We start from the raw sequence: 23681 nt of genomic DNA, 5'->3' as shown, positions 1-23681 counted from the left end.
GTCCTGATGCCCACCCTCTGAGCCGGGACAGATGCACATACTCCCTGAGTCTTCTCTCTCCACCCGTCCTTCCCACCACCCTTAGCAGGGGCTGCCGCAATCTCTTTAGAATGTACCACCCAGAGGGGACTCAGATTTTCCCTGTGTGGCCTGAGCTAGCACACGTGACCATTACTGCTTGTCATCTGTTGGTGGGGTCCGTGATTTTTCCCCTGCGTGGGGGCTGGAGCGTGGGGGCCCCCCGTGGTTCCTGCCCGGTCCACGGTCCGTTTCTCAGCGATCTACCCCTCTTGCTTGTGCATTTGTTTTTAAGCATCAGAGGTTCCTGAGGATGCCTTGGGGAGCGATTTTCAAAAAACGTTTTTTATTTCAAAATAAAGTTTTACACGCACAGAGCAATGTTGAAGTCGGAGAGAAGCACCCACGTGCCCTCCGTCTGGCCCCTCCCGGCGTTGTTACCACTTCCCAGTTACAGGTACTTTCTGATTTGTGCCCCGTGAAAGCTAAAAAGCCAGCGCCAGCTCAGCACTCGTCAGGGAGTGGCCGGCTGTGCGCGACGTCCAGAGACCCCCATGGATGTCTTTGTCCATTCCAGGACCCGAGGCAGGAGCCCAGGTCTCGTCTGTTTTATGTCATAGTCATGTTAAACTGTCTTTTCCCTCCTTCCGTTCTGAAATCGTTAGGCACACCTAGACAGAAGTTCGTTTTTGCCCCTCCCTCGGACGATGCCTTTTAGGGTTCATTGCCTTTTCCCGCTTTCTGCCATGGGATCGGCCTGTTTTTGCTGGTTGGTTTGGGGTTCACCTGCCTTTGGGAGGCTTTCTTACCTGAAGGAGAGAATGGGCGTCAGATTGCCCCCCGGGAAGTTATTCCTTCCCCTTTACCGCCCCCCAGGCTCAAGCCATTTCCCCCTCTTGGCTCCGTGGTCAGATCCACAGCCAAGGGTAGCTGGCCCAGCACCTCGTCCTTTGTCTGCCGAGAGTCTGGGTGTCCACGCGGGAAGGCGGGCCGTTCCGAAGCTCCACTGCTGTGGAAGGAACTCCCCAGGGGAAGTGTGGCAGCGAAGTTCCCGCCGTGAGGGTCGCTCTCCGCAGTGGAGGCTCTCCCTGCAGTGATCCAGGCCTCTGTTCCCTGGGGGGGTCGTCTGGGTGCCGGGGGGCCGCTCTGTCCTCAGGGTCTGTGTGCGCCTGGCGCTAGTGCAGGGCCTGGCACACAGTAGGCGCTCAGTCACACGTGCTGTCTGTCCCGTTAGCCTCTGAGCTCCTAGCACCGGGGCCCAGCGCACAGTGTGAATCTCTGCCTGTGGCTGCAGTGAGGGTTCCCCCCCCCCCAGAGGTGGTCAGCCCTATGCCCACCTGACTTGCTTTAGGGCACGTGAGATGGCCGCTTCGGAAGGTCCGGTGGCTCTCCTGTCCCTGTCATTGTGAAGTACCCCTAACGCTGCCTCTCCTCCGAGTCAGCTTCCTAGACCCTGGTTTTCATTTCCTTCCACAGCCTCCAGGCTGAATTTTTTTTTATTCATTACAGAAGTATTTCCTTGACCCTCTTGGAACTCTTCTCGTTCTCCAATAAATCAGAATAGAGAGCGGCCGCCGTGGCCTCTCGCGTCCTGGAAAATGCCTGCTGTCCGATGGGATTATCTTGTCAGTTCGCTGTCATGAATTTTTAAAATGCAAGACGGAGAAGGCGAAGTCCGCAGGAGGTGTGGGGGAGGGGTCTCGTTCTCGAGTGGCGGTGCCCAGGGCTCGGGGTCTCCAGCTCGGCGGGTCAGAGTTGGGGTCTCGCCCTCCACTCGCAAGCTGCGACCTGGGGAAGCTGACGCCCCTCCCCCAGGACCACGCTTCCCAAGCGGTTGGTGAGAAGAGGGAGACTTGCCTCCTCTGTGGGTTCTGGTGACACTGTGAAGAGGTCACGTGTGAGGACCTGGGGCTGGGCTGACACCCAGCAGATGGCGGCAGGTGTGACTTTTACCTGCTGGGTCGGGGCGGGCGTGTGTCCTTCTAGGGGGGGGTCTCAGCCTGTGAGCTTCGTCCCCGAAGATGCAGCGCTTCAAACATGTCTCATCTTCTTCTTTACTCGTCTAGAAAAGACCAGGGCACCTCAGGGTGGCACAGAAAACGGACTTGTCGCTGTGGGTGGCTGGGGTCCGGGAATCAGAGGGGGCGGGGGCACACCTGTGAGTCTCGGAGGAGGCCACCCGTCTCCACTCATCGCTGCCCCCGGAAGGCCCAGGTGGAGGAGACCCAGAGGAAAGGGCCCTGCCGTCCCTTCTTCGAGGAAATTTCACGCAGGAGTGGGGAGGGCGGGTGGAACTTAGCCACCCTTCCCTTATAGACTCAGAGACGGGGTCTCGGAGTGGTTTTGATCTGAGCTCGTCCCAATGCCCGAGTGTCTCCGAGTTCCTGAACAGAATGTGTTCTGGAACACAGTTTTCCGAGGGGGAGGATCTGGGGACCTGGCCTGCGCAACCCAGGCACGTGCCCTGACTGGGGATCGAACCGGTGACCTTTTGGTTCGCAGGCCGGCACTCAGTCCACCGAGCCACACCAGCCAGGGCAGTAACGGGTATTTTTTTTTAATCACTCCTACTTACCCACAGGTGTGTGTGTGTGTGAGACATAAAAGTTTCAGCACTTAGGTTGACTCCCTGCTTCCCGCTCGCGCCGATAGTTTCTGCTCCGTTTATTCTTCCAGTCCTGCCTTCGCCCCCATCAACTTCCCAACCCACTGACAGCTGCAGAGCCCAACGCCGCACAGGGGGTTTCTCGCAACACCAGCCCCGGGTTCGGAATTGGCATATACTCCTCAAATGTCCGGCAACAGGTAGACGTGTTGCTGTCTTCCCCGTGGTCCCTCACTGTGTCAGGTGCCGAGAAAAAGTCCAAAGGCGCAGAAGACCCTACTGCCCGCCCTCCGGGCCTTGGGGCAGGCCCCTGGGCAGGGTCAGCACACGGTGGCCGTTGTGTGTCTCCAGTCCTTGGTGTTGTCATGGAGACATGAAGGGCACACGTGTTTACGTCACGACCAGCCTTTTCGGATTTATCCATCTGGCACCTCTGGGTTGTCAGCGGAGGCAGCTGGAGCTGCCGGAGCCTTCCAGGGCGTTCTCACAACCGGCCTTGGTCCCCCGTCCGCGTCCAGGCCCTGACTCTGGCCACCACAGTTCTGTGTCGCCCTCCGTCCGAGGAAGAGCTCTCCTCTCCTGCTCTGAATCCCCATCTGCTGGTGCCTTTGTTTTGTCCTCCCTGGGATGGAGGGAGAAACAGGGACACAGGGCACCGGAGTCGGGGATAAGCCCGCGTAAGAACTTAATTCTGCCAATTACAGAGTCAGGACACCGGATACCCTGCCTGCCTGGTGCCCGGGCGTCAGGCAGTTTGTCTTTGGTGCTCGAAGCGGGACAGGCGGCCCACAGCTTCAGGTCAGGCGCTGCCTCTTTTCTCAGGACGGTCACGTCGTTTCGATGTGGGTCACACTTCCCGATGCTGCTGTGAGCCACCCCTGAAAATGCGGGCCATGGCTCCGGAGGTCAGTGACGCGGGAAGGGTGGCTGTGTGCATTCACGCCTCCTGCCCACAGTCCCGGTGAGGGAAGGAAGTCAGTCACGTGGACGGTCGGCCCCGGTGCGCTTTGCGTGGTGAGGACGGTGTCGACGGCCCTGGAGCCATGACTCTGCACAATGGGTTGCGGACAGCACTTGACACGCATGCACGAGCTTCCCAGAGAGCTGAGGGCGAGGGTGGTGTCGGGACGAGTCCCAGCCTAGAGGTCAGGGAGACGGGCCCTGACTAATGAGCCATTTGCTTCAGGTCCTCCAGCTGGTCACGGAAAGAGCCGGAATCTGCACTTGGGTGGTCCAGCGGGAGGGCAGCATCTACTCGCCCCCCACTGTGTTCCAGGTGCCCAGTGGGGGTGCCCTCCCGGTGGGGGTGCCCGTGTTCCCAGTACTGAGCTGGGCGTCACGCCTCCAGAGCCCAGTGAAGTCTCTTCTCACGGATAATTACGGCAGTGGAAGCGAGGTGGTTTGAACGGTGTCACACCCCCTTGTAGACCCCGCACCTGTTCGCCTTTTGCTCTAACGTCAGTTCCTCCTTGGTGACTCGTCACTGTCCCCAAGGTCCTCTTGAGTACCTCTTGTGAGGCTTTGATGGACCCAAGGACGGCGTGTGTGTGAATGTGGACGTACTTTCAAAGTGCTTCCGAAATGTGTGCAATGCACTGTCCCTGGTTTGGGGGCTTTGTTCTGTGTTTGTGGTCACTCAGCACATGTCCATGTCACTCCTGTGGTGTGTTCAACGGTGGCAAGAAACGCCGGTCCACCTGCTCTGTCCAGGCGCGCAGAACCAGCCCCACCGCCCACGGCCCTTGTTAGTGAAATGCACAGGTACAGCAGCGTGGAGCAGGGCCTCTGCTCCGCAGGCCGCCCCGCGGCGCCCGCCATCCATCCGCACCCCACTTTGGGCAGACCTGCCCCCGGGTCCTGTCTGGATGCGGTGGCAGGGCTCCGCAGCAGTGCTGGGGAACGTGAGGAGTGACGTCTCTGGCCGCACAGAGCCAGCCTGGGACCTCGACCTTTCAGCCCCTGGGCTCAGTGACGGGAAGCTCACCTGTGCGGTAATGGCGATGCGGCAGGCACAGTCGGGCTCCCTGTTCTTGCTCAGACGTTCCAGCCAAGCCCCTCAGCATTGAGAGTCCCTCCAACGGGCTCCACAGTGGCTCTGAAGGTGCTGGGGCTAGTCCACCGGGCAAGAGGAGCATTGCCTCCCACAATGCCCCGGGCCCAGTATCAGGGACCTGGGGCCACCCCACAGTCCAGTTCCGGAGGGCCGGGTGGCTTCCTCGGCACACTTCGGTGTTTTGTGCTGCAGAAGTGTGTGGAAAACCGGGTAATTTGAGAACTGTTGAAGTCTCAGAGGCCCAAACCCAGGCTTCCACGTGGAGGGTCCGGGCGGGGTCGGAGGTGTGTGTCCTCGAGTGCACTTGGCGGGGTTGGCGGGCCAAGCTGGCGTCCCAGGTGAGCGTGCAAGTCGCCTTCCCAGGAACTCGCAGGCGTGGGGAAAGAGTGGGAGCCAGCCCAGCCTCCATCCCTCATAGGGCTGTGCCGAGCAGCTGCTCCGTGCGAGGACCGGGTTTGGGGCGTGGGGACGAGTACAAGTGTTTCAGGCTTGGCTGACGAGCGAACATTTTCCAGCCCTCAGCGTGTGGCGGGGATGTCACAGGTGCCGGGGTGAGAGTTCTGCGCTCAGGAAGATGGTATTCCCATGGAGGGAGATGGTCAGCAACCAGCCACGCAGGTCAACAAGATTACACCCCACGTGGGGGCTACTCTTCAGAGCAGACGCCGGTTAAACTTGCTGTACTCCTGTCTTCAAAGAAAGACTCGGGACCCCTGCGGAAGGCACCTTGAGGACCGAATGGGTCTTGTGGGCAGTCAGGGCCGACAGCCATTGCTCGGGCAGCAGGTGGGGTCCCCGGAACAGAGGTGGGGGCCCCCCCGCCTGCTGTTCTTCACAACTGCACAGCCTTGGGGCCGAACCAGGAAGGCTCTGGAAGGAAAACGAAGGACGGCCTTTTGCTCAGAGCGAGCCGGGTGGTGAGGTTTAGCTAACAAAACTCTTGTTAAATTTGAATTTCCAATGAACGATGATAGTGTGTGTGTGTGTCATGTGGTATAAATAATATTGGTCCTCGGAAATTCAAACGTAGCTGTGGGCTCTGTGCCTTGATTGGCCGCTGTCGGTGTGAGACTCCGGTGGGGGGTGGGGGAGAGCAGAGGGGGGTGATGGGCTCCGGACTTTGCAAGGATGTACACAGGGAGGGAGACCGATCGATCGATCGATCCATTGATGAGAGGAATGTGAACGGGCGACCAGACACTCGGGTTTCTGTCCCCTCCATACCCAGCCGAGCTCAGAGTAGCTCTCTCTCTTGCCCTTAGAAAAAGGAAGGTGGCAGTGGGACTTCCTCTCCGGTTACCTTGGCAACCGCCTGCCTTTGCCTGGCGATTACACCTCAGCTAGGCAGTCTCCAGTGCCATTTCTTTTCTTTTTCACACTCACTTCCCTCTCAGGGAGCAGCCAGCGGGGCACCGGGTGCCATCGAGTCCGGGGGAGCTTCTGGGCCAGGTCAAGTGTGCCCCGCGGTGGGTGTGGGGCGTGTGGGGCGTGCGAGGCGGTGGGTATCCGGCGTGCAAGTGGGTGTCAAGGGCGCGCATGGCGAGGGCGGTGGGGCACGAGGCAGCAGGTGCCACGCATGTGCACGGTGGGGGCGGGGGCGCGCGCGCGGTGGGGGCGGGGCGCGCCAGGCGCCGGATGCCAAGCGCGCCCTGGAACAGAGCGCGCGTCCTCCGCACATTCTTCCCGCTCTTCAAAGGCCTTTGGAAATGGAAGAGGACGAGCGCAGAAAACACACACGGACGGCAGTTTTATGAGAAAATGCAGATAAAGAGCCCAGCGTTGCGGCCATATGTTCACCATAATCTCCAAAGCCGGCCCTTCAATTAAAGCCTCCCCCGAGTTCTAATGCCGGTCCTGAATAAACAAGCCGCTCTGAAAGGAGGACTTGGTTTCCAATTAAAAGTGTACTAACATTTCTCCTTCCCTTAATTCCCCTGGGCGCAGGGCCCGGGTCGCGCCGGGGTCGTCCTGTCCCCAGTCCTCTTTTTAGCCGGTCCTGTTCCCAAGTGACGTCAAGCGGAGGGATTAGGGCCCACCTTGTGTCCCCTGCGCCGCTGCAGAGTTAATTAAAGTAATGCCGCGTAAATCCGCCTGCTGGCTTCTGGCGGAGCCCCGCCTCGGGGCTGGGCTTGGGGAGCAGGGCTGTCGAAAGCAGGTGCTGGGGATGCGAGTGCGTACTGAGCTCCTCTTCCTCCTCACCCCCCATCCCGCGTTCCCACCTCTGCGCATGCTCAGAGAGGGACAGACACACAGACGTACCTCCTGAACCCAGCTCTTCTGGGTGCATCTGCGTCCAGGCCGGGGTTTCGCGTCCCAGCCGGGCGGCGCAGACGCTGCTCCCGGTAAAACTGCCCACTCCTCTCCTTCGCGCCCCAACCACGGGAATTCGAGAGCGTAAATAAATGGCCGCAGATGAGAGGCCGTTTTTTTAAACCGCAGGAAAGCAACCTCACACCTCCGCCTCGTCTAGGAGCCCTTAGAAGTGGGGTGTGACGACCGGCAGGCCCTTGAACTCCATGCCGCGGCGGCCGAAGCCGGGGGTTTCTGTGGCACTTTTGTCCTCAGAGCCGGTTGAAAGTGGCCTGGTTGCAGATGGGGGAGTGATTGACAGATTAACTTCCTGGCCTACTCTGCACACCCCGAAAAGAACCAAAGAATGGAAGCCATTATCTGAAAAAAAATTCCAGAAACATCAACAAGCAGCCAGTCCTCACCAGATCATTCAAATGCAAATGCTTGCCGTCTTCCAGGGATGAGCTCCCCGGAGTAATTACTTCAGTCTTCACTTTGGCCTTGGGAGGGGAGACTTCAGAGACCCCGGCGCGCTAAGTCCACGGCCATGTGTTTATCCCTTGCTCTCTGAGTGACGCTAAATTAAATTGAGGCCAGTTCGGCAAACACTTCTAAGGCCTGTCTGTCCGTCACTGCTGGGCAGGCACCAGCGACCCCGAGACGCAGGGAGATAACTTGTACGTCGTAGGGCGGGTTCCTCGGTGAATGGGGAAGGCCCGTGACAAAGCAGTTCCGACAGAACAGGACGTGCATGTGTGTGTGTTACTGGAGCCATGCACGGCGCTGAGGTCGCGGAGACGGGGCGGCGGGGCAGTAATTCCCCTTGGGGGGCGGAGGGAAGAGGTGCTGGTTGGAAAATGCTTCAGAGTGGATTCGACCTCCTCACCGAGTCTGGGCAGGGAGGTCATTTCGGATGGTGAGAGGCACACGAGTGTGTCCTTAGGGGAAAGGGCGAAGCTCCCAGTGAGCAGAGTCTCAGAGGCTGGGCTGTAGCGGGCGCAGGGGCGGGGCTGAGAGGGAGGGTCCCTCGGGGAAACTGGGGTCCCGGCTTTGGGGGGTGGCAGGATTGATGCCAGACGGGAAGCGCTTTGTGCGTCTCACTGGGGTCTGTGCTGATGGTGACGGGCAATCTGACCCACACTGTGTGCCTGCAGCTGTGGCGTAAGTTTGTCCTTGGAACGGAGGGGTGGGGAGGGTGGGCCGAAGGTTGGGGGCACGGTGTGGGCGTCAGATTCAAATCACAGCCGCGGGACCCCACCCGTAAGGGGTGGGCACCTGCAGTTGCTAGTGGCCACCGTCCACAGACACCACTGTCACGTCCATCCGGCGTGGGTCCCTCGGGTCCCACCCGTGCCCGTGGGGATGCAGACACTGATTAAGCTCTGGAGCACGCCACACTGATTCCCTCTTCATTCTAGAGTGACCCCGGGGCCGCGGGGGGCGGGGCACCTGCACCCTGTCCTGTCCGGCGCGGAGTCTGACTAGTGCGGCCTCTGTCTGCGCGCGTTCTTGTGAGCGGACAGGAGAGGACGCAGGAGGCGGAGCGGGCTCAGGCCGTGGCTTTCAGCTCTGACTGGGGGACGCGTAAATGACACAGGCTTTCCCCAGGTCCCCACCCATTCTGTGAGCAGCCTCTGGTGGCTCAGCCAGGGCACAGGCAGGGGAGAAATGACGCCACGTCTGCCACCCAGACTGACCCCGACACCCTCGAGTCTGTCGGGTAATTTACTATCTGCGGGCAANTCTGTCCGTCACCTGCTGGGCAGGCACCAGCGACCCCGAGACGCAGGGAGATAACTTGTATGTCGTAGGCACTCGGGTTCCTCGGTGAATGGGGAAGGCCCGTGACAAAGCAGTTCCGACAGAACAGGACGTGCATGTGTGTGTGTTACTGGAGCCATGCACGGCGCTGAGGTCGCGGAGACGGGGCGGCGGGGCAGTAATTCCCCTTGGGGGGCGGAGGGAAGAGGTGCTGGTTGGAAAATGCTTCAGAGTGGATTCGACCTCCTCACCGAGTCTGGGCAGGGAGGTCATTTCGGATGGTGAGAGGCACACGAGTGTGTCCTTAGGGGAAAGGGCGCAGCTCCCAGTGAGCAGAGTCTCAGAGGCTGGGCTGTAGCGGGCGCAGGGGCGGGGCTGAGAGGGAGGGTCCCTCCGGGAAACTGGGGTCCCGGCTTTGGGGGGTGGCAGGATTGATGCCAGATGGGAAGCGCTTTGTGCGTCTCACTGGGGTCTGTGCTGATGGTGACGGGCAGTCTGACCCACAATGTGTGCCTGCAGCTGTGGCGTAAGTTTGTCCTTGGAACGGAGGGGTGGGGAGGGTGGGCCGAAGGTTGGGGGCACGGTGCGGGGGTCAGATTCAAATCACAGCCGCGGGACCCCACCTGTAAGGGGTGGGCACCTGCAGTTGCTAGTGGCCACCGTCCACAGACACCACTGTCACGCCCATCCCGGCGTGGGTCCCTCGGGTCCCACCCGTGCCCGTGGGGATGCAGAGACTGATTAAGCTCTGGAGCGCGCCACACTGATTCCCTCTTCATTCTAGAGTGACCCCGGGGCCGCGGGGGGGGGGGGGGGGGGGCACCTGCACCCTGTCCCGTCTGGCGCGGAGTCTGACTAGTGCGGCCTCCTGTCGGCGCGCGTTCTTGTGAGCGGACAGGAGAGGACGCAGGAGGCGGAGCGGGCTCAGGCCATGGCCTTCAGCTCTGACTGGGGGACGCGTAAATGACACAGGCTTTCCCCAGGTCCCCACCCGTTCTGTGAGCAGCCTCTGGTGGCTCAGCCAGGGCACACGCAGGGGAGAAATAACGCCACGTCCACCACCCAGACCGACCCCGACACCCTCGAGTCTGTCGGGTAATTTACTATCTGCGGGCAAACTGACTCCGGGCTGCTGTCCCCGCTGAGTGTCTGAATGGTCGTGGAGAAGAGAGGAACTGAGGAGGTCGGTGGTTGTGACTTGGTACGTGTTTTAAAAGAAAGAGTGGCGGGTTGGATACTTGGGTTTCCCCCCGTTCTTCCGCCTGGTGGCCGTGGGGGACCTTGGGCCCCCCCTTCCCTACCTTGTGAGAGCGGCTGCTGTGAGGCTCGCGCAGGCTGACACGCAAAGCGCGCGTCACAGTGCGGGGAACTAAGTAAGTGCTCAGCAAAGGAAACGTGTTGTTAGACGTGTGCCCCACACGCCGGTCCTCGGGACACCCGTCGCACTCTGGCCAGGACAGCGAGGACACGAGGAGTGGCAGCACTCAAGGGCGTCTTCCCGGCTCGGCGGTGCCCTTGGCCATGGTGGGGAGGCTGTGCTTTCGGCTGCTTGACAGTCATGCGAGGAGCCGCAGCTGGCGTGGCTTTCCCAGCAGCTGGGCTGTGACGAGAGGGAATTCGGGCTCTTGAAGGAGGGACAGAGGACGCCAGACACAATCCCCGAGAAGGGGAACGTGCCAAAGGGAAGGTGACCTTGGCTCTAGCGCTTTCTCCAAGACTTCGTTCAGGTTCACGGAGCTGGGGCAGTCAGTCCGCTTACTCCGAACTGGGCCTGCTTTCTGGGTCGGCAGCGAACTACAGCTGGAGAAACTTCTCGCCTCTGCAGACGCCTGCCCCTCCCCCAAGGGCAGACGCAGCAAAGATGCCGGCTGCCTCGAGCTCTGAACAAAGCACAGAGTGGGTTCAGCCTCCACTGAGCCTTCCTCCACATTGGACAGTGCCCTGCTTCGGGCCTGCTCCGTGCTGGGGGCAGGGGGGTGGGGAGGGAGACCCACGGAGACCTGGCTGTGATCTCTTCAACAGGCTGGCAGGGCCTCGACAGGTACGTCCTGGCTCTCCTCTGAGGTTGACGAGAGGGATGGACGTACCTCATCCTCGTGGGCCAATCCGAGGTGTCTGAGCCCAGACTCAGTAACTCCCAGTGGGAAGGGGCCAGGGCAGGGCCGCACCTCTTTCCAAAATGTCACGGGCCCCTCCACGCCTCCCTTCTATAGCTTTCTCCATTAAATCATTATAATAACAAGGTGAAATTAGACAAAAAACATTGTGGCAACAGAGCCAAAGCTCAGAGATTTCTGTTCACTTTCGCAAACACCTTCTCCGAAGGTCTCAGGCCACAGTGTCCAGCGTGGGCACCGGTGGCATTGCGGGTGGGACAGTTAGTCATTGCACATCTGTGGCCTCTACCCACTAAGTGCCGGTGAGGCCACGGGTCGCTGGAACCACTAGAGAGAGTGCCCTGCTGTTCCGAACGTCCCCAAGGAGGGGGAGAACATGGCTGATGGAGAGCCGCTGGCCGACGCAGTGGTTGTGACCAGGCGGCAGCGTTGCTGGTACTCCCCCCTTTCTGTGGAGGTCATGCACGGGGGTGTTGAAGGGACTCCGAGCCGCCGTCCCTCCCAGCTCCCTCACGTCAAAGTGGAGGCCACTGGGGCCGCAGCGTGGTTCTGCGGAAGCACATAGAAGGTCACCGCCTCCCACCCACTGCAGGGCCCGTGCAGTGGCCCCTGTGGTGTCATTTCTATGGCCAGAGAGGTGTCTGGGGAAGTGGGAAATAGCTGGGACTATAATGAACACGACCGGAAGGCTGTCTCTATTGTCCGCCGATGGGTGCCATCCCCAAGGCCCCGAGCCTTGGCGTTTTCTGCAATGACCAGCCCCGTAAGCGGTTATCTTGTGTGGGAGGACTTCGGGGCCTGCAGCCGAGCCGTGTTTCACAGCCGAAGACACTTCCGTCCGTTGAACTTTGACATACCCAAAGCTGGGCTGCGACGCACCACTGATGCGATGAGGAAGCACCCGGTGAGACTGTAACTGGCCACATTTTGTTTCTCGGGGGCTCATAAAACAGTCACAGGTTTTGCAAGGAAAGGCAGCTGGACTCTGACGAAGGTAGTGACTGATTCCCAGGACCGGTCTTGGAGGTCGTTTCCGTTGGAACGGCTCCCCGGCTGCAGCCTGTGGCTGGACCGGTCTGTTTGGGACCCAGCGGGGCAGCTATTGGACACGCGTGGGGGGGAGGCTTCAGGGGCAGGAGTAGGCAGCTGTCCTGTTCTCTCTCCAGTCCCTGCCAGGGACTCCCTTTAACGCCCTTTCTGGCCCTACTCTCGCTCTGGGACTCTGCGGATCTGGCCGTGGTGCTGACGGCACATAGAACCCCAGGACCGTGTCCAGGGACTCCGTCCTGCGCCTGAAGTGTGAGCCCTGCGGCAAATGGCCGCCACCCTTGCCGCTCTGGAAGAACCTCAGGAAGGTGGTTCCAAGAAGTGAGAGAGGAAGTGAGAGGGGCTGGGAGCTGACTCAGGCTTCCGCAGGGTTATGGAGACGGGGCGTCCGAGAAGCTGCCCCGGGCAGGAAGGGACGTGAAGCCCCTGGTCAGCCGGGAGAGCTGTACCAGTCAGGGGCCGAGCAGGAGACAGAACCAAGCGCTGGCATTTGAAACGGCGAGGGTTTAATACTGGGAGTTGGTTACGCAGCCGATGAGGTTGTTGAAATGCACACACATCAGGTGCTGGGACCTGTCCCAACTCTGCGGGAGGAAGCCGCCGCCCGGCAGGTGATGTCACCTTTGGGGATACCAGGGGCAAGCTGAAACTTCAGTGGGCTTTTGAGGTGTGACTTGGAGACCCAGGGGAGTAGCAGCTGCGGCCACAGGGACCACCCAAGGCCGAGGGAGGTCAAGGGAATGTCTTGGTCTCTCCCTTCCCTCGGACTTCCTTGTGGACGCCTCCTATTGGCTGATCCCAGACAGATGCAGCCCCCAGGGGACACAGGGGACCCACAGACGGAATCTGAGTCCCAGGAAAGACACGTGAGCTAGGCAACCCGGGACCCTGGTGAGGAAGAAAATAGGGGCATCTAAAATGGTGGGTGGATAATTTAAAAATCAACGTGTTTCGGAAACGCTGGGAGCCTCCTTTTGAATTGGGGAGATAGCAGGCATCGTGGCCTAGTTTAGACGGGGAGCGAAGTGTAAAAGAAAGCCCTGAACTTGGGGGGAAGGGACAGGGACAGGGACCTGGTCCAGGCTGTGCTCCTGACACAGGTTTTCTGACATCCAGTGACGGCAGCATTTCCAGTCCACAACGCGCCTGTGCCTGGGGACAGTCGGCGTTTGCACCGTGCTTGTCAGTCTGAGTTGCATGTGGCTGTGTTGTCTTTGAAATGGGGAAGGAGGGAGTGGTAGGAAAACTCAGAGAGGAAGAGATATAGAGGGCCATGTGTGTTAGTGTGTGCAAGTGCATGGGCCTGCACGGGTGTGCATGTGTATGAGCTTGCGTGGGTGTGCATTATGCATGCATGTGCCTGCTAGCATGCAGCCCGTTTGCATGGGAAAAGGCCGAAGTCTGATTTGAATCCACAGTCATTTCACCTGTACCATCCGGTTCCCTGCCAACCTCCCCAGCACAAGTTCCTCTTCTGAGCGGCAGCCAAGCTGGGGACAGACAAGTGTCCCAGCTGTGGCGGGAAACCGGCACTCCTGAGTGGAGCCAGGTCCCTGGGGGCCTGACTGGACCGCTGAGCTGGCAGGCCCTGGCTTTGACCCACCGCCTCTCCCTCAGCTGGACACTGACCCCCCGGGCATGGTGGTCAAGGCTGAACAGAGGGGTCTTTCTCGGGACAGGCCCTGGGCCTGAGTCTGGAGTGTGCCGTGGTCTCCACGAGCTCAGGGGTTGGAGACTTTAATTAAAGACCGACACTGCCCCCCATTGGGCAGCCCCTGAAATTCTGGATCTTCACAACAACCCCACGGGACCGGGCAGGTCCAGTGGACAGGGGGTGGGGGAAGACAGAGCTCCCAGGTTTGTGCCCTGAGGCAAGAGGTTACCCCATCCCTGGGCCTCAGTTTACTCATCTGTGAAAAAAGGCTAGTGACCCATTTCCTGCCTCATCTCGTCATCATGGAAACAGTGCACCTGCGGAATGGTGCCGTGTCCAGTGTCAGGTGACCACGGGAATGTTCATGTCGCCTTGTAGAGGAACAGACTGTTCCCGTGTCCTTAGAAGCTCTTTGGTCTTCACACAAAATGCCCCTGAAGATGTTATTTGTTTATTTTTAGAGAGAGAGAAAGGGAGGGAGAAAGAGAAGGAGAAAAACATCAGTGGGTGGTTGTCTCTTGTGTGCCCCCTACTGGGGACCTGGCATGCAGCCCAGGCATGTGCCCTGACTGGGAATCGAACTGGCGACCCTTTGCTTTGCAGTCCGGTGCTCAATCCACTGAGCCACACCAGTCAGGGCTGTGTCATTCATTTTTAAATCTAGGGACACCTGCCCTGTGTCACCCTCCCCAGTGCCCTGCCCGATCCTCTAGTAGCTGGGACTCTGTGGGGGTGGAGGCAGACATGTCACCATCTCTCTGTCCCAGTCTGTGCTTGTGCCACAACTGGCCTGTGAGCCCCCCACACTGGCTTACTGAGCGAGTGACCAAATGAACACGTCCCTGTCACGTCAGAGGGACCTGGTTGGGGTCTGGCGGAGACCCCCCTGAAGGACCGAGTGCCAGGCCATTTCAGAACTGTGGCACTGGGCTTTCTGTGGTGTCTCACTCACTGCCCGCGGGCTGGAGACACGGCCTCACCCTGGGGCTGCCCACCGTGTCTGGGAGAGTGGACTCCCCACCGCGCTGCAGGGCAGGGACCCGAGCAGCCGCCTCCGCACCCCGTCTCCGAGCGTTCCCCCCAGCCCCCGCAGGAGCCCTGGCCCCTTCTTCGACTCCCCTGGCCTGCAGGATGTTCTCGGAGGGCGTGGGAGGCCTGCTCCGGCCTCTCCCGCGCCCACGCCTCCCTCAGATCTCTCTGGCCCGGTTTCTGGGCCGCTGGGAATCTTCCAGTCACCTGACGTGCATCTGCACGGCCCCACAGGTAGCGCAGCCCCTCTCGGCCATAAACCATGTCTGGGCTTTCATCGGTGGTTCTTGATGTCGTTCGGGGGTGGGAGGCCTGGGTGGGAGGCCCAGGGGGGGGCAGCAACAGCCTCGAACCGATCCAGGCTTTTTTTATTTTATTTTATTTTTTGCATGAAACAGGGAAAGAAAAGCCCTGAGAGCCATCTTTCCAAGTCTGGGCTGAGCAAATCCATTTCCTTCCAGCTGGCATCTCTGCACGTCACACGAGGAGTCGGAGGGAGGCTGCGTTTGTGTCCAAGTGGCCTCTGGGGACACTGACCTTTGTAGTGGGAGACGCGAGGGGTGCTTCGTCTTTGCAGAGGGTGTCAGCTTAAATTACGAGGGATTGCTGGGCTGCCTCCACCAGAGAGGGGCCGCCCCTCCTGCCCCGCCCGTCCCTGCCCTTGGAAGGCTCTCCTGTCTCTTCTCCCCCGTCCTCCTGCTGGTTCCCGGGGAATCTCCTGGTCTCTGCGGACTTTCCTCGTGGTGGGCAGAGGATTTGTGTGTTTGCGACACTGGCCGTTTTCCTGGAGAAGTGGGCATTGGAGTCAGACATGGAGAAGGCCACAGTCTGGGGGACATCCCCCGCAGCCTGGGAATTCCCGGGGCGGGCAGAGGGCGCTGCTGTGCCCTCAGTGTGTCCGGCACAGCAGACAGACGCCAGGAGGTAGCAACCAGTGGCCTGCCTTCCCCTCGGCAGCTGGGTCAGGCCACCACCACTAGCCTCTCGCTTGCTCAGATCAGCCAGGACCCCTGGCTTTCCACAGTGGGGGCTGTGGGGCCTGGGGCATCTTCTGTTCAACGTGTTACCGACTGTGGGGGCGAACGCCGAGTTCTCCAGCCGTTGACCCTCTGTGTCCATGATGAGTGGTGCTGCCCGGGAGAAGGGACCAGGGGTCAGCAGGGGTCAGCAGGGGTCTAGGGTAGCGCCCCGCCTCCTGCCCCTCCCCCACCCACCCTGAGAACAAATGTCACCTCTCTCTTCATGGGCAGGTGAGAGAGTGCATGAACAGCCACCGGTGGTCTCTCTGCACCCTCAAAATCCCACACTAAGGGCAAGCCCGGGACAGGGGCCCCCACCCAAGTTCCATCCTGGAGTGTCTCTCCCCGGCAGTCAGCCATCCTGCCTCTGGGCTCTGAGCAGACCCAGCCATGGCGTCTCCCTTCTGGAAGCGCCCCCGACCCCCCTCGCCTCTCTTCTTCTTCCTTCTCACAAGCCCTGCCCACGCACTCCCGTACTGCAAAGCAGCCCCCAGCATTGCCCAGGGCCATGTCCACCCCGGAGAGAAAAGTCTGAACTTGGACACGGGTCGCCGAGATGAACAGAAAACATGTCTCCGGGCGGGAGAACTTCATTATCTCTTTTATGTGGAAGTGGCGGTGGTGACGATGATGGTGGTGGCAATTCACGAGGCACCTCCCGCATTCCCACGGTGCCAAACCCTTTACACACGTCACCCTATTGATTCCAGCCACATCGTTACTTCCCCAGTGAGCACGTGGGGTCTCGAGAATTCGTCCACAGTCACACGTGATCACGGGCCGTTCCCGGGAGTGAGGCTGAGTCCGTGGGACTGCGGAGCCCGTGGCTGTAGGCACCACGCCAGGTCGCTTTCCGCCCGGGTGGTGTTTGCGCCGGCGAGCTGTGTCCTGGGGTCTGACATTCTTTTGGACTTCCCACCCTTGCTAGCGACCTGTGTACGCTTGCCTCAGGTCACAGGATGGGGGAAGGGCTGAGAGAACCGGCTGACTCTGGATCGCTGGCAGGTGCCGTGTTGTGGACAAAGCTGGGACAAGGCGTGAGGTTTCTGAACACAGACAGTTGCACATGAAACCCACTCTATGCTTCGGATGCCCACCTGTCTGTCTCACACGCAGCCCCTGTACCCCCTGCCTAGCAGGATCATTCGGTGTGGTGTCAGCCCCGTGGCCACAGACCTGCCACCGAAGGCATCCCTGGTACGCCAGGGGCATCCTTTCAACCCCGAGGAGCCCACCAGCAGAGAGAACCATTGTTCCCACCGAGGACGGGGCTCGGGGCTCTCCAGGCAGCAGGGCTCGGGGCGCAGAAAGGGTGCCTCTGTGAGTCAGTGGCTTCTGTGCCCTCTCCTCTTGTGGGTCCTCTTACATCCCGGCAGTTTTCAGTGCTTATTTTTTCCTTGCCGTTCTGAAAGGTCCTTCCAGAGAGACCCTGAAGGATTTTGTGTGTCTGTGTTTGCCGCCGTCCCACCCAGAGGATCACACCCTCAGGGACTCAAAGGTTAGGGTCTGTTCACGCTCAGACTGGACATCCAGGTTCCCGGAGACCAGCAGCCGTGTCCTTGTCGATAAAACGAGGTGGCTGCCCGCCCCTTACGTGGCTGCTGGGTGCCTGGCAATGGCTGGGGCATGCGACACTGTGGTCTCTGCTTCTTTCAGGCAAAAGCGACGATGAGGAGAGTCTCTGCAAGTCCGCCCACGGGGCGGCGAAGGGCGGCTCGGAGGACGGCAAGGACCACAAGCGCCCCAAGCGCCCCAGGACCATCCTGACCACCCAGCAGAGGAGAGCGTTCAAGGCCTCGTTCGAGGTGTCCTCCAAGCCATGCAGAAAGGTGGGGGCAGGGAGGAGGAGGGGAGGGCCCAGGCCCCTTCTGTGGGATCACTCAGCTCCTGGGGTGTCCACAGATGGCCCCCTGGGGTCAGGGTGCTGGGAGGTCTGCTCGTTGTGTGCAGGTGGCCTGGATCCGGGCGGGACGCTCCAGGGGCCTGCGGCCGTGGCCAGGGCTCCAGCAGAATCTCCCCAAGCTTCGTGTGGGTGTCCCCACTCCATTGGCCACAGGCTCACAGCGTCATTTCTGGAGAGCAGTGGGGACAGTACCCGGTGCCACTTGGGCGGGCTGTGGTGCTGTGACAGAGAGTCACACTGTGGTGGTTTGTGGCATGCACTCGTTTTTGGTCCTGTTTGTCCCTCTTGGGGAGGTGACCTGGGGGCTCGCCCAGGTGCATTGCCTTCATTTTGGCTGTTGAGTGGCATCCCGCCATCTGCGAGGGCCACACTGATTTGTTCAGCCGCCCGTCGTTGGGGCTGTGGGCTGTTCCCAACTTGGAGCTGCTACAGACCAGGCTTCTGTGAATTTTCGTGGAAGAAAATATGGCGGTTTGATGCTGTGGGTTTATTTCTCTGGTATGTCCTGGTCTGGAAGGGACAGTCCTGGACTGCCGGGTCCCTCTGTGGCCCCTCACATGGGCCCAGGGTGGCTTCGTTGTCACCGCTGCTTGCAGCCACCGAGGCAGAGAAAGAGGAAGAGCAAGGCAGGCAGCTGCCTCTTTAAGGGCAAACCCAGGATTCTTTGCATCAATCACTTTCATTCGTATGTTTTGGCCAAATTTTTTTCCCGCGACAGCCTCCTGCAGGGGGCAGGGAGGGGGGTCTGCCTGGGTGACCACGTGCCCCTCGGAAGCTTGGGGATTCAATGGCCGATGGGGGGGAAGCGGAGGATGGGTACGGGGAGCAATGAGCAGTCTCGGCCCCAGGTAGCTGCGTCTATTTATTAAGAACCTGCCACTTATCGACCGCTGGCCGTGTGTCCGCAGGGAGGGTGAGTGTTTGAACATGTCTCTTCATTGGGGGCCCCTGATCGAGGTCAATGAAGCAACCAGGAGACAGGGCAGGGGGACCCCCTGTCATTTTGCTTGGTGACCTTTACCCTGACTTTCCCTGAAAGGGGTCATACACTTGCACGGCGTTCGGCTAGCGCACGGTGGGTTTGCCAACGTCTGGGAGCTGACTGAAGGCCCCATTGCTAGAGTCAGGGGCGCCAGCCCCCCGCCTCCGGAGTTCGGGTGTAACGTGGCAGCTGTTCCCGGTCTGTTTGCCTGGCGGAGGGCCCTCTCCCTCCTGGCTGCTGTGACGTTCTCATGTCGGGGTTTTCCTGTGTGTGGGACCCAGGAAGCGGCCTGGGGGAGTCCCATGCTCTGGGGACATGGGGCTCTGCCTAGACACCGAGACATTCCCATTTCTAATGGCCCGTGTTTTTCAAGGTGCGGGAGACGCTGGCTGCGGAGACGGGGCTGAGCGTCCGTGTGGTGCAGGTGTGGTTCCAGAACCAGCGAGCGAAGGTAGGGTCCGCTGCTCACTTCTGTCCCCGTCTGGGCGGCTGGGTCCCTGAAACATGAGTGGGGGGACATCGTGGGTGCTGACGGACCCTCTGACCGGAGCTCACGTGACAGATCTCTCCCAATGCAGCAGTTCTGTTACCGACAGTCCCTTCCGGCACAGCGCCGTGCGGTTCTGGTGAAATCGCTCTTATTTTCCCAGTGGCCGTGACTGGGAACCTGGCCAGCCATCTGGTGAATAAAGGTGTTTCCTGGGCCTTCTGGTGAAAGCCGGAGCTTCAAGTCACATGGGTTTAACCCAGATCCCAAAGTTCTTTTAAAATTCCAAACATGCGTGACGGTGCTATGACAGTGCTGTGGCCCCAGGCACGCCTCCCTGGGGCCACATCTACCCGCCCCTGGGGGAGGGCCAGTCCTCCGAGTTGTCACCTGCCATCCCCTGCCGAGGGCCTCACCTTAGACCTCACCACGCACGTGTCCTGTGACCCACCGCTCAGAGCCTGATCTTCAGCGGGCGACAAAAGAATGCTCCCCGTTTGGTCACGCTCGTTTCGGGGAGCGTGTCCCTGACTGAAGTGCTCATTGCAGGGCCCTTGGTGTGCATCGGTGGTTCCTTCCGGGAAAGGGTTTCACCAGTTAGGGGGTGTGGGGGGAGCTGCGGCCCGTGGGGCGCATCCGGACCTCTGAGAAACCTCGCAGTAAAGGATTTCTTTAACCTGGTGTTGCCCACACCCTCGGCGTGCGTGCCTGTCGCCCTCTCGTGGCACCCCCAGCATTCCGAGGAACCCAGTTTGGAAACCGCTGGGTGACAAGGCCCCTCCCAGGAAGTATGTGGTGCTCATGTGGCCTTTGGGAGACAAACTCCAGACCCAGAGGCCTGACCCTCCCGGCGGGTCCTCAGACTCAGGGACCTGTGAGTGGGCAGGGGCGTGGGCACAGCCTCTGGGCTCGCCCCAGGTCACACCCTGCGGGCAGGCAGTCCCGTGCCCGGCCTGCAGGCCCCTCCCCACACTCGTGCCTCACGGGAAGCTGTCACACCAGAAGCAGCTTTATCCGTGGAGAGGAAATCCCCGCTCCTGCGGGACACCGTTGCTGCCCTTCCGGCCGTCCTTCCACGGCGGTGGCGAAGGCACGACGTGTGGGGCTCCGGGCGTGGCTGCCTCCGAGTCACTGCTGGAGACGCGGCCCCGCTGCCCGCCCACAAGGCCTGAGCCCGCGGAGGCCCCCCCTAACTGCGGTCCTCTCCCCGTCAGATGAAGAAGCTGGCCCGGCGGCAGCAGCAGCAGCAGGACCAGCAGTCTGGCCAGAGGCTGAGCTCCGGTGAGTCTGGCTCCTCCCGCCGGCCCCTCTGGCCGCAGCCTCCGCTGCCCAGCTCTCAGGTCGACACCCGCGTGGGATGGGGACCTTCTGGTGGCAACTGAGCCCCAGGAGCTGTGACACGGCTGCAGGCAGGCCTGGAGCCCCCTTCGGGGGGCAGGGGGCCCCCGACCCTGGGCAGTGTCAGGGGACAGCGGCAGGACCACCTGCTGTGCCTCCTTCTGCCTGATCCTCTGTCTTCTGGGCAAATCAACTCCCCAGAAGACGCCACTGTCACTTAGCCGAAATGACGTAAAATGGTGACAAGAGCAGTAGTACACAGTCTCCCGCTCTCACTCCTGCTGGCCCGTCCCCTCGGTCACCCGCCCCCGAGGCAAGGATTGTGACAGGCTCTGACGGGCAGACCCATGTCCCAGGCGGGGAGGGCACCGAGCTGGGCCCGAGAGGCCACTCTCTGATTGGCAAGCAGTTCCACGGGGCCACGCCGTGTGAGCGCACCCCACCCTCGTTGTCGGCAGAGGCGGTGTGAGGGCTGGGGAGGGAGGCAGGACAGGTGTCTTCAAGGAAGTTCCAAGGAAGGAAGCCAAGCACAGTGACATCAGAACGAGGTCGCTGTTGGGGCACCAGGCCCCACCTCAGCCACCCGCCTGGCAGATTCCCTGGAAGGGCCGTTCGCTCCTGAAACAGGGCTCCTCTGGTCATCACCAGCACGCGGGCCTCCTGGGCCACTGGGCTGCGCGTGGAGAGTGACCTGCCACCTCCTCTGTCCTGCAGCTCAGACGAACGGCGGTGGAGGCGCGGGGCTGGAGGCCATCATGAACCCCTACACGGCCCTGCCCACCCCACAGCAGCTGCTGGCCATCGAGCAGGGCGTCTACGGTGCAGATCCCTTCCGGCAGGGCCTCACCCCGCCCCAGATGCCGGGGGACCACATGCACCCCTATGGTAAGACGCCATCTGTGGTGGGACTCGGGCTGGCGCCCACACTGTCCCCTCATCCCTGTCCCTGTCCCTGTCGATCTGTAAATGAGGAAATAAGACCCAGTGAGTAAAATGTCCTGGCAGCAGCCGTGCACCAAAAACAGTCACCGCCCTGCAGGGTGACCCTCGGCGAGGCTCACCTGTGTTTTAGCAATACGTCCCAAGTTCGCCTGCTCGCTCCAGGCTCCCAGGAGGCCCCGCCGGCCCACCGGGACCTCTCCCAACTCGCTGGTGTGGTCTCTCTTTCCCCCCAAACACCTCAGCCAGTTCCCAGGTGCTCCAGGAGGCTAGCAGGACTGTGAGTGTCCACGAAATGCGATGGCACCCCCCGCCCCCACCGCTGGGGTTCACTGGGGGTGTGGCCGCGCTCACTCTGCTTTAGTTTGAGGCTGGAGGGAGGCGCTGCTCCTGCCGCTGGCCGCCTGCCTGCTGGGGCTGAATCCCTGTCTTCCCTTTCGGAGAGGTGCTCGGGCGGCACAGGCTGGGCAGACAGCCCGGCCCAGTGAGTGAGCCTCCGTGGGAGGGGAAGTACAGACGCCCAGAAAAGGGCGCTCCAACGGGACTGTTAGGGACGCCAGCCAGGGGCTCTTCAGGGCTGCGTCCTGAAGCCCACACGGACTGGTGAAGTGAAAAGGTCCCCCTCCCCACGCCCACCCACTGCCTTCAGCGCTGGCGCACGGGAAGCTGAGCCCCTCCATCTGCCAGCAGGCTGGGCCCGGCACCCTGCCAGGGTGGGCGAGTTCTGCAGCAGGCAGCCAAAGTGCCCCCTCGGGGCCAAGTGCAGGGTGCCCCGTGTTATACGGACTCCGAGAGCCTGAAGTAAGGCTTTATTCATTCTGCAGGCCTCACAGCATGTGCCCCCGAGACGTGTGCCTCCGTTCACAGATCAGGCCACACGGCTTCTTTTTTGTCTTGATGGACAGAATCCCCTTTGCTGCCCAAGCCAGCCTGGTCCTCCCCTGAGGGGCCGTCAGCGAAGCCCGGGGAAGACCTTCCCCCGGCCCCGGCAGGGCCTTGCTGACGTCCTGATCGCAGGTTCCTCTGCGGGCGCTTGCTGCCCTCGGGCACATGTCTCACAGCTGTGGGGACACAGGGCAGATGACTTATTTTTTTTTTGCAGATTCTTAGATTTTCAGTGTCCCAGGGGTCTTGTGACATAAAGGTCCCCACGAGGAATTCTTTAGTGAAAGGGATCATTAAAACCACGCAACATGCTGAGTAAACTGCAGTTTCCACCCGTCCCATGTCCCCGAAGCGGCAGTGAAGGGCACACACCCGAGGAGGACCTCAGTGGGTCCTCTGTCGGGAGTGCTGGGGAGTTGGGGGCGGGTGCCCCCCCCGCCGGCTGCAGGACAGGTTCAGGAAGCTGAGGCACTCGGTGCAGCTGAGTGCACCCGAGGTCACAGGATGGTGCCCGCTCCCGTTCCCAGAGCCCACCTTCGCTTCCTCGCCTGCCTCCTTCGAGGACCCTGTCGGCAGCAGAGTCCCCCGAGGGCCCGGTCTGCCTGGCTGGCCCCGACCGGCCACCTGCTGTCTCGACGCTCTGCCATCTACTCTGGCTGCTTTGTTGTGTTCGCGGCTGTTGGCACTGCAGACACAAGCCCCTGCGGAGACCAGAGCGCTCTCTGGACGGGGACTGTGTTCCCGCCTCCTGTGCCGTGCACCCTGCCCCCTGCGCTCCCGCCCCCACCCCCACCAGAAGGCCATCCTTGCTGGTGGCCACCAAGGCCCCAGCCCTGGGGCGCGTCCCCGTTTGCAGACCCTCACGCCCGTATTTCGTCTCGGTTCCAGGTGCTGAGCCCCTTTTCCACGACCTGGACAGCGACGATGCCTCCCTCAGTAACCTGGGTGACTGTTTCCTAGCAACCTCAGAAGCTGGGCCCCTGCAGCCCCGGGTGGGGAACCCCATTGACCACCTGTACTCCATGCAGAGTTCCTACTTCACCTCGTGAGCCGTCCCTGAGAGCTCGATGGCCAGGCCCCCACTGGAAGGCCCAGGACAGGAGTGGTCGGCGGGCTTTGGGACGGGGAGGCCGGGGAGAGGTGGGCGGGGCGGGGGGTGCGTCTTGTCGGGGTGCTGTTGTGTGATGCTCTGGGGTAGGTTGGCATTTCCAAAGACGGGCTACGTGTCGGGTCCCGTAGTGTAACGTTTCTCATAAGAGTCTTAGCGTTAGGTGTACAGGTTGTTTATCACTGAGGACAGGGGCGTGTGACACAGACAGTGTCACGCAGACGAGATACCTAGAGACCCTTAACACCTTCCCACCCCACGGGGGTGGCTCTGGGCCAGCGGTGCCTACGTCTCTTCGTGCGGACAGCCCACAGACAGACAGACAGACAGACCGGTAGATGTGTGTGTGAGTGTGGCCTTTCTTACTTTATCACCAGAGTCTATTCCTAATTATGACAGCCACTGTACAGCAAAGTAACTTTATTTTCAGTGTGAGCTATATTT

General features: G+C 60.9%; 1 protein-coding gene across 1 annotated transcript in view; it reads left to right on the top strand.

Moving 5' to 3' along the window:
- Positions 1–23259, top strand: part of LMX1A (LIM homeobox transcription factor 1 alpha) — a 100395-nt gene extending 77136 nt beyond the window's left edge. Inside the window, exons 4-8 of the mRNA XM_037035189.1 lie at positions 17252–17424; positions 18854–18931; positions 20182–20248; positions 21020–21190; positions 23018–23259. Of these exons, the coding sequence (XP_036891084.1) occupies positions 17252–17424; positions 18854–18931; positions 20182–20248; positions 21020–21190; positions 23018–23178 (650 nt within the window). The 3' untranslated portion in view covers positions 23179–23259. The remainder of the gene's footprint in view (positions 1–17251; positions 17425–18853; positions 18932–20181; positions 20249–21019; positions 21191–23017) is intronic.
- The last annotated feature ends 422 nt before the right edge of the window (positions 23260–23681 follow it).

Source organism: Sturnira hondurensis, unplaced genomic scaffold (assembly GCF_014824575.4).
Source record: "Sturnira hondurensis isolate 20B ecotype Veracruz unplaced genomic scaffold, ASM1482457v3 Scaffold0022215, whole genome shotgun sequence".
Lineage (NCBI taxonomy): Eukaryota > Metazoa > Chordata > Mammalia > Chiroptera > Phyllostomidae > Sturnira > Sturnira hondurensis.
The sequence above is the reverse complement of the archived record's forward strand: the minus strand, read 5'-3'. Positions and strand labels throughout refer to the sequence as shown.